This window comes from Etheostoma spectabile, chromosome 16 (assembly GCF_008692095.1).
Source record: "Etheostoma spectabile isolate EspeVRDwgs_2016 chromosome 16, UIUC_Espe_1.0, whole genome shotgun sequence".
NCBI lineage: Eukaryota > Metazoa > Chordata > Actinopteri > Perciformes > Percidae > Etheostoma > Etheostoma spectabile.
In genome coordinates this window covers 22,216,365-22,229,761 of record NC_045748.1, presented here as the reverse complement: position 1 = coordinate 22,229,761, position 13,397 = coordinate 22,216,365, and the positions used below count along the sequence as shown (strand labels likewise).

The window sequence follows — 13,397 nt, the reverse complement described above, 5'->3', positions numbered from 1 at the left end:
GAGAAATCTCAATCATTCCCAATCAGCAGAGACAGAGAGGTAGGTATGTTAGGAGATAACATAGACACAGGCTAATTACTGCTAACTAATTAGTAATAAGTAATTGTAGTAAAATTGTCCGCTGTACTGAATTAGCCAAGTAAAGCATTATAACGAATTGTGTCTCTGTTTTAACACCTATTCATGAATTGTTTTTTGTGTTTTGTTTTTTTCTCTCTGTTTCTCATTGTTTTATATAGCAAATGTTACTATTGTATATCTTTCTTTCATTTTTTATTATAACTTCAAACGGCCTAATGGACTACAGATGGATATTAGCCATCGGGCTACAATCTTGCATTTTTACGCTTACTATTTCACATGTTCATTAATGTCCATGGCCCTGAATTATTAAATAATTAGACTTAAATAGCTGATGGAAGTCCAAACTACCTGCAAGCTTGACCTAAATGTGCGGTGATTTGTCGTCTATGCGACAGAAACTTGCGTGGTTCCAACAGTTTTTTTTGTTACCAAAACGTCTGCTACGGAGCCATAACATGGAATACAAGGTAATGAAGCCTTTTATACATTGTTGTGTTTCTTTAGATATAAACAACGGGCAAATAGAGTCTTTAAACGCTTCAGATGTAAAGTTATTCGCTGTCAAAGTGGCGTCAAAATGAATGGCAGTGAATGGAATGCTACCGGCAGGTGATGGCTTGTTAGCCTATGAACCTCTCCATAGGAGGTGCGCTTTTCAGACAGCTTGCTTACCCCCTTGATGACAAAACATGAATCTCACCTTTTTCTTGCGCCTTTTTGATTGTTGAATGGGCTCATTGCTGCCCCCCGTGGCTGATTGAAAAAAGACAGTACCCACTGCAGTTGGCAGGTCACAACAGATGTACAGTGCTGGATAAAGCCTGACATGATGCCCCTCTTTTCCGCTATCGCCGCTAATGATTTTGCAAGGGCATTGTTGCTGCATCTGGGGGTAAATCCAGACAGCTAGCTAGACTATCTGTCCAATCGGAGTTTTCTCTTGCACGACTAAAACTACTTTTGAACGTACACACATTCCACCAAAACAACTTCCTTCCTGAGGATATTTTGCAGCGGCATTGTTGCTCCCTTTCCATCTTAATGCTGCCCAAAAACCCATCCCATCCCGGAATGTTATGTTGTGTGGACTTGCCAGACCTTCCTCTGCAGCGCTGTGGAGGAAGGTCTGCGAGACTAACTCAAGTGTGACATGCCTGCATTAAAAGTAGCGGATGTGAACGTTTTAGCTAATTTCCCATGAAATCCATGAAACTGTACCATCAGTGCAGCGTAGGTCAGACGGTAATGGAGGCTGCCAGGTGGAACTGCCGCTGCATCTGAAGAAGGACGCTGGCAGCGGCCGCAGGTCCGGCTCGTTACAGCTCAAACGCACGGATTCCCCCACCCTGTACTCGACTTTGTTGGGAAACAGCGTCATGCTATCAGGGATCTCAGGAGGAAGGCACACGTTCCCTAAAAAACAAAAAACAAAACAGATTTTAGAGAATGCCATAAAAGGAAGTTGCAGGGACGTGCTTACAGAATTACCAGAGTTCTTGGATCGCTGTTCACTTACTGGTGCATCTTCCTTTTGGTTGACTCCACGTCCCATCAGGAAGACAGTTGATGAACTGAAAACCCTCCAGATCAAATCCAGTGTAGCACTGGAACTCCTCATCCTCACCAAAGTCATAATACTGCTTTGCTTTCTGTCAGAGGCAGTCCATGAATACCAGTTAGGAACAAGAGGGATACAAATATAAACCCTCCTTGGCATCTTTCTTTAGTTTTCATAATACTACTACATTATACTCCCTTCACTCTTCTACAACTCTACCTTTTGCCATTTTTTCTTTCCTTTATTACTCTCTTTTTCTTCCCCCCAACTGTCGATTCTGCCTCCTTGAGGCAAATTTGTGATGTTGGGCTATGTGTTGCCTAAAAGAAATAGACTTGTTCTGCACAATATATGCTTTTCTATGAGATAGTATTACATAATAATAGCTCTCTATTGTCATAACTGTGATATATTTATGATACAGTAAGTGACCATTCATAATGGAGAGATACAAATAGATACTTCATCATTTGCAGATTCTACTACAAAAAAGTGGCACGCTCCCAAGATGGTCTCTTGAAGATTCTCACTATTTTAGTCAGTTAGCTGCCACTTTTATTAGCATGATAAGCAATAAACACACACTCTCTCTGTTTCTTGGTTGCTGTACATGTCAATCACTAACGACAGGCTAGAGGCTTAGTGATTACCCGGAGGAAGCTGTTGGCGGGCCTCTGTGGCCTCAGGCAGCCCTGCACACCAGGAGGCAGCTCGTCCTTCCAGCCAATAGTGAAGTCGTCGTCATTGTCGCAAGTCTCCTGTCTGGACACAAAAACATGAGCCGGAATATGCAGTAAATCCAAAGTTAAATACATTTGTTTGTAACACCAATAGTGGTTGCAATATCAGCATAAACAGGAGAATAGAAAAAAATGACATGAGGAAAAACAGTGTTTTAATTTGATCATCATGAGTTAAATGACTTTCTTAATGGGATGTTGGGCTTTCAGACTGCTGTAAAGACATGCCAAGTGTCTAAAAGTGGACTTTTCATGACTGTTTCAAGATGGTTAAAGCAAACAGTTCGTCCTACTTTTCAAAGATGGAGATGTGACATGGACTCTCATGTCTCTCAAGACCCTTGCAGGGTTGGCCTCCTCGGAGGGGGGCAGGGTTATCGCATCGCCTCGTCCGATGTCTCTTCATCGAGGCTCCACAGCCACTCCATGGCCCCCAGCAGCTCCAGTAACCATCTACCGCCTCTGTGGATATATCACACCAAACCACATTGGAATTTTATCCTGAAGGGAAATAGCTAAAGAAAAAGATTAAAGATATCTGGCTTTGAACCAAGGTATTGGACAAACACATGGACGGACAAACCAACATTGCCAAACTAGAACATAACAAAAGTACATAGGCAGGTGTTGATGGGTGCAATGTACAATTATAATCAATGACATGTGCCAAGGCTAGTGCACCGAAAGCAACACTGACATGGTAAACTGTTATTTTGGTCATTATAGTTGTAAAGTTGAATTAGTTATTTCAGGCACCCCTGGTTCTGCAGTAAAAGCCCTCATCTGTGTAGGCAACAGTCGTGACTGACAGTTGTAGCACTCAGGCTTGAATAGACATAAACTCTCCTGATTGAGTCTTCAGTCCAAACAATGAACAACCTCAGTAGAAGTGTCTGGTTCTTTGACAAAAGTACAAACCTGTGGACATAAAAACTGAAAGAGATATGTCAACTACAGCTTCCAATGTTCAAATTTAGTTTTATAAATTCAATGCCAACAATGGGGAGAATCATGGCTCTATGGATAGCAATGGTCTGTCAGACTGATCTGTCTTTCAGTCCACTAGAATGGTCTTGAAGGAAATGTCTTCACAACTTTGGTCTGGATTGCCATGCAGTTTGATAGAGAAACGATGGCCCCCTCAGGATAAATTAAAATGTATTAGGTGATCCTTTGACCTGTCATCTAGCGCCATCATCAACCAGTGCTTTGATTTACAAAAAAAACAAAACAGCAAAAAGATACCTGCAAAACTAGTCACTAATCACTCTTTGTTCTCACGACTTAAGCAGCCATCCTGCTGTACCTGAAGTGTAGTCGGGAGCTCGTTTCTCACAGTTCGTTCCAAATGTTCCAGCTTGGCAAACACACTTGCACTCTGTGCCTGAGAGAACGGGCCTGGCATTGTTGGGGCAAGGAGCGCACTTGCAGGTATCAAACTCGTCCAGGTACTGCAGCAGGGCCCTCCTCAGGTGTCTCCTCTTGGTGACAGCACATGGGATTCCCTGAACCAGATCTATGATGCTGTGGACCTAGACCAACACAAACTATTTCAGCTTTTTGTAAACTTATAGCTTTGATTTATTTTTCAAATTTTCTTCAATATTAAAGTCATTTCATTGGTGTTTTATTTAACCTGGGATTGGACCATAGCAGGGTTTTCGAGAACAGACTTGGCCCAGTTCTTGTAAGAAGTTCGGTCCGGAGTGGGGCCCTGCCTCTCCCAGGCCAGAGCTGCTGCCTCTCGGGCTCGACCTCCTTTCACCATGGAGAAAGATTTTTCTGCTGACCGAATATACGAGCCTGGATCAAAGAAATGGACATGGGAATAAACATGATGTAAATAGCATCTTTTCACAGTCAGTAAGCCATGAACAGTGTTGGAATAAATCATGTGTTTTTTTCTGGCAGATTTAATAAGAAACCTTCATATTTCTCAGTCATCCTGTTGTTGTGGCATCGGGTTACACTGCTGTGTTGTGAGTAGAGGATGACGGTAAAGGTGGTCTCACTGCCCAGGCAGCTCATGGTGTGCTCTTCTGTTTGACCTGTTTGAGCACAAGAGTGTTGAGCAACATGACACAGAAACAAAAGGAACTGACAACAAAACATTATGTGGCACTATAGATTTAAAATGAACAGGTGAACTACATTTTCCTCTAGTTCTGTCAATTCAACAACACTCATTTGGGGTTTCTTGCGCTTCAACAATTTCTATCCAAACCTCTGAACTAGTTAAGGGACATTTAGTCCCATCTGTTACTGATCTCCTCTCTCTTTCTATCTACGTTCATTCATGTCTCAGAAAATGCTTTTTACTAACTTATCTCCTGGGAGCTTATTCCCCAGACTCCTTATGTTTTCCCAACTAGCGGTTTTCCTTGGATTGGGGTGCCACCTAAATCATTGTTGAAGCTGCCGCCATGGTCTTGCTCGATGCCCTGCTATGACCTACTATGCCCCACAGCGCCCCCGCAATACCCTGAACTGCTGCAACTACTATTTCTAATCATAGTTCCACTATCTTTATTGTTACTATAACTGCCATTGTTCATCATTCCAACTGCTATAACTACTATGAATCATTTTTCTCTGTATCTGTACATCTGTATCAGTGTCTGTGTTCAAACGGGCAGCAACAGATGCCACCCACAAAGAGCCTGGGTTCTACCGAGGTTTCTGCCTAAAGGAAGTTTTTCCTCGCCACTGTCGAACCAAATGCTTGCTCATGAGAAATTGTTGGATCCTTGTATATTATAGATTGTGGTCTAGACCTACTCTATTTGTAAAGTGGCTTGATATAACTCTTGTTATGATTTAAGCCTAAAAATAAAATTGTATTGAATTATACACGAGCAGAATAACTTTAAATAACCTTTAATACAAAAAATGTACCTAAAAACTGGTAAAAAAATAAGATTTAAATATTTATGCTATTGTTTTGGACTTGTTGATATAATTGTACCTGACCTCTTCTAAAATGTAATCAGAATACAACATCAGAAGACAGTGTGGCTTATGTCAGAGCAAATAAATGTAACATCTAAGCAGACATTTGGGTTACCACTGAAGCCCAGGGTGTCATTCTAAATCTTGACCACCCCACCTGGCTGTGCTGTTGTACCTGAACTGGTGAGCTCTTCTCGGCTGTACTGATACAACAGGTCATAGTGGCCCCCTAGTTTCCCTGAGCTGTAGTAGTGAGTCCCAAAGCGCTGGAAGATGTCCCTGTAGAGGGGGTAGTTGTATTCCAAAGGAAGCGCATGAAGGAACTGGAGGAAAGGCTGTGCCAGGACAAGGTCCGACGGAGCCCTCACCTTGAACGTGGATATGGGCAGAACCTGGTGCACCCGGAAAAACTTGGAGTCCTACGCAAGCAAAGATGCAAAATTAAATGAATGAAAAAGTAGAGTATAGTTGCAACCAGCAAGCTGTGTGCATGTGAAAAGGGTAGTCTTGCATTGTCAGACATGTCTCCACAGCGCTGGAGCGTAGTCTGGAAAACCTTCTGGCTTGTTTGTATTTCTTTGAACCAATCTCAACCGCCCTGGGCGGCACTAAGGCCCGGCAACGACGCCCTTGCAAAATAGATAGTGGCGATAACATCTCGCTTTTACCCAGCAATGTGTATCCATTGAGCCAGACTAGTTTAAGGGTTTGGCAAGTAGTGGTCACGGTTATCGTGGTCTATATCCATGACGTTCCACTTCCGGGATTGCTCCGATGCCGCCGGAAATTCCACCAGATGTCATTCCATTTGGCCGGATGTCGTAACCTTCCTGCTGGGTAAATCCAGACAGCTAGCTAGACTATCTGTTGTACGATCAAAACAACCTATGAACATATACGTTCCAACAAAACAAGTTCTTTCCCAAAGCTATCTTGCAGAGGCACTGATGCTCCGCCGCCCGTGACAATTGTAATTGGTTCAAAGAAATGCCAATAAGGCCATTTTTTCTGCCATCCCAGAATGCTGTGTGGACTAGCCAGACCTTCCTCTGCAGCACTGTGGAGGAAGGCAATGCGAGACAATGGTTAGGGCAAGTGAAGGTAATGAATGTAAGAGGATGGGGGATTTATCTATGTTGTTCATTTTTCAAAAAAACGTCTCCCATCCTCTCTTTAGCCACTTATGGGGATTCATCCGGGATGTAATTTCCTTAAAAGTGACTTAAGTAAACGTGTTTGTTTGTGTGTGTGTGTGTGTGTGTGTGTGTACTCTTGTACCAATGGTGTTGTGGGGAACATGTTTCAGACCTTGAGCGAGAGGACATTTTGTAAAATGTGTCTGATCCTCCTTACTTCTTTATATTAGGGTTCGGGGATAAGGGAATGCATTGCATGAATAAAGCTCCTCACAAGTGTATTACTACAAATGTGTGTATTGGTGTTTGAGTCACTCACCGTTTTCTTTGAAGCTTCAAAAGCTTCCTTGTTATTGGTGGAACTCGACATAGAACTCCCAGTGTAGAAAAACAAGGGGAGAAAAATAATGGGGATAAAAAAGTTATCTTGGTCTTGTTGGCTCATTCCAGATGAGCTGGACGTCTTGAAATTGATAGGCTCAGTGTGCAGCTGATGGGGCTCTTTGCTGAAGTCCTCCAGCTCGCCAACCTTTCCAATCACAACCACATCCATTAATCAAGGTCAATAACAATAAGAACAGTAACAACAAAGCCAACGTTCTCTGCAAACCACTTTTCACATTGTGAGATTGAAAGCTCTGTGTGAAGGACGTGAAGATGTTTGACCATAGATGCTCCTAGTACAGCAGATAGTGATAAGACCAGTTAAATCCTTTTGGTTTACCTACAAAGCTGAGCTGGGAGAAGTGTGAGTAAGTTGTATTCCACAAGCTCTCTTAGTTGAAGTGTGCATTGACGTGTTCTCAGGGTCAGGGCATTACAATAACTTTTTGAGGCACTTTTCAGTGTCAACATATAAATAGTTCTATTTACTAGGTTTAGATTTGTTTAATTACAGTGGCTATATGTAAGGTTTGACGTTAAATCATTGCCATAATCATTTAGATTAGAATAATGACATTTAAGATGATGCAATTAAGACCATGTTACGTCATTTGAGATGACTTTACCTCTACATTCCTCAAAAATTGTAAAATGAAATGAAAAATTTGACATGGACATGCATTTGTATGAAACTCAGCAGACAGTAGTTTCCCCAGGATTGTCTGATTTTCCTACAAACAAAAAACGGGTTGCCATCTCGTTTCACTATGTCCAACATTGCTCATGTGCACTTAGTGTATCTTTGTTTGGGAGTGAAGGTTATTACGGTTTCCCAACGAGTGAAGTAATAAGTTAATTTCGGAGCTGTTATTTCCGGTGCTTTGTATGAAAAAAGAAAATGTACTCTCGTTCACATTATTAAGTAGTTTACAAAATGTTTTTGTCACGGTGTATCTGCCATACAAAGCTCTGATTGGTTGGTTCTTCAATTACAGAAAGATTGAACAACACAGCACGGCTAGCTAGTGTGAGCATAAACATATGGGTGCATATGTGTAAAAAATTAAATAAATATATATAATTAAAGATCTTAAACTGAAACTGAAGAAATTCTGCTTTTTATTAAGTTTTTTAACTGTGCGCATAAATTCAATAAACAAAAAAATCTAACACACAGCTTTCAGTAGGCACAGCTACTTAAACTACTTAACAAATCTGAGATGTGGGTGGGGATTCAGAAGTCTGGAACCAGGCTAGCTTTACTTAAGTGCTTTATCCTTAATTGTTACTAACCTTAATTTCAAAGCTCTCAAAGTTGTGAGGGATTCGGTGGTAGAGCGTCGTGCTCTGAGGCCTCTTGATGTTGCAACTTCCTCCCATGAACATGTTGTCCAATACCGCTCCCCTTGGCTCCTCGGCTAGAGCATCAAACCTTCAAACATAAATCCCTGAAAAGTCAGAACTCAGACGTTTCATGTGCAATAAGCACTAAAGCAGACCGATATTAATGGCCTATATCGGATTATGTAAAAAGAATTTGCAAAGCAGTAAAGTGGAGCTACTATATATATACACTTCTTGTATATTCTATGTGTTTGTTTAATAATATTTGTTTCATGTGTTTTTATTGATAATTAGTTTACGTATTTTAGATTTGTGATGTTTACTGTTGAGAATGTTTTTGCTGTTATAATGATTTTTTAAAAAGCTGATTGTTCAGCTGTAAGATCTGTGTTGATGCAGATTTGTTTTTTGGTTGTCGTAGATAGCGTGCTTAAATAAACTCCTACGTTGCCACCAAATTGTCCAAAATACGCAACTTTAAAGGTCCATGTAATATACTTTATTTACTCTATTAGACCAGAAAATGACCACAACATGTCAACAGATATTAAGGAAACCTGAGATGCTGAAAATACTGTCCATTTTGACACCCGTGTTGCCAGACATGAAACGCAAACACGCAAAAAAGTGCTGCAGCCATGGTCATCCCAAATGGGGATTCCGACTGGTGCTAACGCCGCCATGCTAACACATGCTTACTGCTAACGTTACTGGAGGACCAGACTGGCGGGCTCCAGCTGTGTACTATCTCCGTCACTGTGATAGACATATGACCGAAACCGCAAGCTTGACCTCTTCATAATGGAAACATGCAACTATGGCAAAATGGCTGAATTTCTGACTTTGGACACAGCATACGTTCTCTACAACGTATGGTATGTTACGTTATATACTTTTGTGGCTTTACTTATGAAATGTTGAACGGTAAAATGAGTCCCACTTTGTGACAAACTGACAGCAACCATAATGTCTGATGTACAGGGTATTGACAAGCTCCTTTTAGTAAATCTTTTTGGCGACTGTGCAACAACAGATATTTGTTTTCATCTACACAAACTTAGACAAAGGTAAAATCTTAATGGAAGAAAGGCTATGTGTGTATTTCATGTTTTATACATAACAGTGTCTGGAATGTAGTAGAACCGAAAATCTCCCCCCTTGCCGAAATTCTTCCCCTGCTTCAGATCAGTGAACCCAGCTGAACGATGACTGTGACCCGGGTACAGAAAACCACAAGGTCTTTTTAGCCGTTGTTGCGGTCTCATTAAGGTGTGAAAGGGTGGCTGTCTATCTGTAAAGTGTCTTGAGATCCTTTTTGTTATGATTTGATACCATAAATAAAATTGAAATGAATTGAAAGCCAGACTATCATCTCACTGACATTGACATTATGGGATATTGGGTTCGGCGTTCTGAACCTGGCTACCCTTGAAAATTTTGAGTCTTTTGAATTCAAACTGCAGTTACCATTTGAAGTCAGTCAGTGTTACATTTTGCAACTTTAAGTTGGATATGTCAATTTTCAAAACTCTTCCTAAAAAACTCAAACACCATTTCACGTTTCAACAAATTGTCGACCTCGATGTGTGCAACACATTTGTGGCAATTAGTCCACACATTAGCACTTTTGTTTTACTAATTAAACGTGTAGTTATGTCTTTGTATCAGAACATACATACATGTATAAAAACATATTATCAAATTTAACTCAGCAAAGAGCAGGAAGTAATTCTAAAAAATGTTTTTCAACAGGAGAAATGTGCCAGAAGAGCACTTGACAGAAAAGTAATTTATGAAAACGGCAGGAAGATGTAAACTCAGACGTGAACTTTTGAACTTTAGCTTACCCATTTCCCACCAGGTCAGCCCCGGGGGCCACTCTCTTCTCCGCTGGACACACAATTTTAAATTCACCACAGTCTTTTTCATCAGAGTTATCTCCACAGTCGTTCTGCCTGTTGCATGTCAGCGTCGAGTTGATGCAGCGTCCTGCAGCAGAAAAGATGTTTGTGGAAGATCAAATGTTCACATAGTATGTCTTTCTCTGTGTGTGTGTGTGTGTGTGTGTGTGTGTGTGTGTGTGTGTGTGTGTGTGTGTGTGTGTGTGTGACAGCAGATTACAGATAAAAGAAGTCCTGTGATTTAAAAGATTCCTTAAATTATCTGGAAAAAGTAATGATCAAGAAAGTATAGCTAGGGGTGTGTGTGTGTGTGACAGCAGATTACAGATAAAAGAAGTCCTGTGATTTAAAAGACTCCTTAAATTATCTGGAAAAAGTAATGATCAAGAAAGTATAGCTAGGGCATGTGATGCTTTTTCCTTTTTCACACACCCGTCATGTAAAAACACTACTCACCATTTTCACACTTGAAGTCGTCTCTGCAGTCGATGGGTGCTAACTTGCACTCTGTGGCGGGGTAACAGGGCCTCTCCTCTGTCAGCTCCGGGCTGCAGGCCGATCCACCAAACTGGGACGGCCTCTGGACAGACCGCGTCCGTAACTGTGGCGACAACATGTGAGACAGATTGATCAAGATTTTGATTTATTCGATTAAAGACCCTGTAAATCTAAATTTTTATTATTAAAGAAAATGGTGGTTAGAAGGGCTGTATACATAATACACATTCTCAGTATTGTTTCTGAGGTTGTTCTACAATCACAGACAAATTTTACATCATGGAATGTTTAAGGGTCATATGCTATCAATGTACTCCTTTTTGTATATTTCAGTAACTGACGATAAAGCTTCATTGAATTTAACTGAATTAAGACAAAGAGAGTCCAGGGCTAATCCGTCTCGACCGCGGGTTGTTTTGTCATCACATTATACTAAATACAGATTGTCATAATGGTTTGCCCTTTTTATGCAGTAAGTATTTAGATGTACTATGTTATTCTATACTCACAAGAAATTATACAATACATGTGACAATGGATATTAATCAAAGCGCGACTTTGGAATGACACTGCTTATGAAAGATGAAAGCTGTGAGCTGCTCCTTCATTTGTGCATTGGGCAGCCGGTATACTTCATTTAGTCCAGTCAGTTTTACAATCTGAAAAAGACTGTGGCATAGAGATAAAACCCAGCTATGACAGGGAATAATATAGCAGGGCTTTTGCAGCGTGATTTGTGTTTCTTGCCTGAATCTTAGCGCAGGGCGAGCAGTCGGACCAAGGCCCGAACTCAGTGAGCAGGCAGTTGATGGGACAGGCCTGCTCGTTACAAGCTCTTCTGTCATGCGCCTCACACAGCTGAAGGCAGCTGCTCTTCCAGAAATATCCATCAAGAAAATTAAAAGCCCTGTGGAAAAAGTATGAAAATCACTTCTACATGCAACAGCTGTTGGCATCAGACATTAGCTTTGTTGTATTTCACAACAATAATTGAAAAAAAGCCAAGGAAAGAAATTGCTTTGGCTCTATTTCACAACTTCCAATTTGAAAAATTCATAACACAAAATGCTATACCGTGTATTCTCAAAAGCCCTCTGTGCCGTGTCTGTTCAGTCCCACCTGCATCAGTGTCCCACCTGCATCAGTGTCTCACCTTTATCAGCGTGAGTCACCTTTATTAGTGTCTCACCTGCATCAGCGTGTCTCACCTAACTCAGTGTGTTTTACCTACGTCTGTGTGTCTCATCTGCATGGGTGTGTCTCCCCTGCATTAGCCTTACCCACGTCAGCGTGTCTCACCTATAGTGGGGCTCGAAAGTTTAGGCACCCCAGGTAAAAGTTTGTATTAATGTGCATAAAGAAGCCAAGAAAAGATGTAAAATCTCCAAAAGGCATCAAATGACGGATTAGACATCCGTTTAATGTCACAAAAAGTTAGATTTTATTTCCATCATTGACACTTTCAAAATAACAGGAAACAAAAAAGATGGCGTCTGCAAAAGTTTGGGCACCTTGCAGAGGAAACGCTTCTTGTAGTTGGCCAAGAGTTTTTCAATTCTTGATTGAGGTATCTTCGCCCATTCTTCCTTCTAAAAGTCTTCCAGTTCTTTGAGATTTCTGGAAATCTTGTTTCCACAATGTATCAGGCTTGTCTATATGTTCATTTGCAAACTTCAAACGCTGATTTTTGTGGTGAGGACGTAGAAGAGGTTTTCTTCTGATGACTCTTCCATGAAGACCATTTCTGTACAAGTATCTCTTTATAGTGGACTGGTGTAGCACAACTCCAGTGTCTGCCAGGTTCACAATCCTGCAAGCTGTTCTGTCTGATAGTTTTCTTGGTCTTCCAGATCTTGCTTTAACATCCACTGTTCCTGATGACGGCTATTTCTTAATTACATTCCGAACAGAGGATACCGGCATCTGAAAACACTTTGCTATCTTCTTCTAGCCTTCTCCTGCTTTGTGAACTATTTTCAGTTTCAGTTTTCTAGACAACTGCTTAGAAGAACCCATGGTGCTGATTGTTGGGGGGGGGGGTCAGATGAGTCTGGGCACTTAAAACCTTAAGATTGACATCACCTGGTCTTTCCAGACAATGACTGAGAACAATCCATGACACTGTCAGGTCTCAGCTTTCCAAAGGGGGCGGAGCATGCTAGAAACTCAGACGCCATTTTTTTGTTTTCTGTTATTTTGAAAGTGTAAATGATGGAAATAAAATCTAATTTTTTGTGACATTATCTGTCATTTGATGCCTTTTGGAGATTTTTATGTCTTTTCTTGGCTTCTTTATGCACATTGATACAATTTTTTACCTGGGGTGCCCAAACTTTCGAGCCCCACTGTGTGTCAGTGTGTCTCACCTGCGCCTGTGCTGTGTCCCGTGGTTGCAGGTCTGGGAGCAGGCGGACCAGGATCCCCAGGGGTAGCGGTCACAGAAACAGGCCTGGCCAGCGGATATCCAGCTGAGCAGCTGTAGCAGCAGGACCAACCAGGTGGAAGGGGCCATCTGGGAACTTCAAACTGCTTTCACCTCCTCTGAAATAAATTTGATGACCAGAATCAACGACCTTTTCTTTTATTCAGTAAGTTAAATACATTCTGACCCTTAACCTCCTTTGAACTAAACGTCCTTTTTTATATTTAGTATCCTAGTCTCGGGGCGTGCTGGTGGCTCACCTGGTTGAGCGTGCACCCTATATACTACTAAGGCTATTGAGTCCCTTTCCTGTCTTAACTATTAAATAAAACGTTAGTATTAGAAAAAATAATCTTAAAACTTAAAAAAATTGTAGTTTCT

The 13,397-nt window shown here is 41.2% G+C and overlaps 1 protein-coding gene across 1 annotated transcript in view; it reads right to left on the bottom strand.

Moving 5' to 3' along the window:
- c6.2 (complement component 6, duplicate 2) overlaps positions 1–13,397 on the bottom strand; it is an 18,191-nt gene that overhangs the window by 3,944 nt on the left and 850 nt on the right. The window contains exons 2-15 of the mRNA XM_032539392.1: positions 12,961–13,133; positions 11,342–11,501; positions 10,553–10,697; positions 10,043–10,184; positions 8,145–8,283; positions 6,787–6,996; positions 5,507–5,750; positions 4,308–4,430; positions 4,019–4,185; positions 3,689–3,914; positions 2,676–2,844; positions 2,293–2,404; positions 1,601–1,733; positions 1,303–1,497 (exon numbers count right to left, since the gene is read on the bottom strand). Of these exons, the coding sequence (XP_032395283.1) occupies positions 1,303–1,497; positions 1,601–1,733; positions 2,293–2,404; positions 2,676–2,844; positions 3,689–3,914; positions 4,019–4,185; positions 4,308–4,430; positions 5,507–5,750; positions 6,787–6,996; positions 8,145–8,283; positions 10,043–10,184; positions 10,553–10,697; positions 11,342–11,501; positions 12,961–13,106 (2,311 nt within the window). The 5' untranslated portion in view covers positions 13,107–13,133. The remainder of the gene's footprint in view (positions 1–1,302; positions 1,498–1,600; positions 1,734–2,292; positions 2,405–2,675; positions 2,845–3,688; positions 3,915–4,018; positions 4,186–4,307; positions 4,431–5,506; positions 5,751–6,786; positions 6,997–8,144; positions 8,284–10,042; positions 10,185–10,552; positions 10,698–11,341; positions 11,502–12,960; positions 13,134–13,397) is intronic.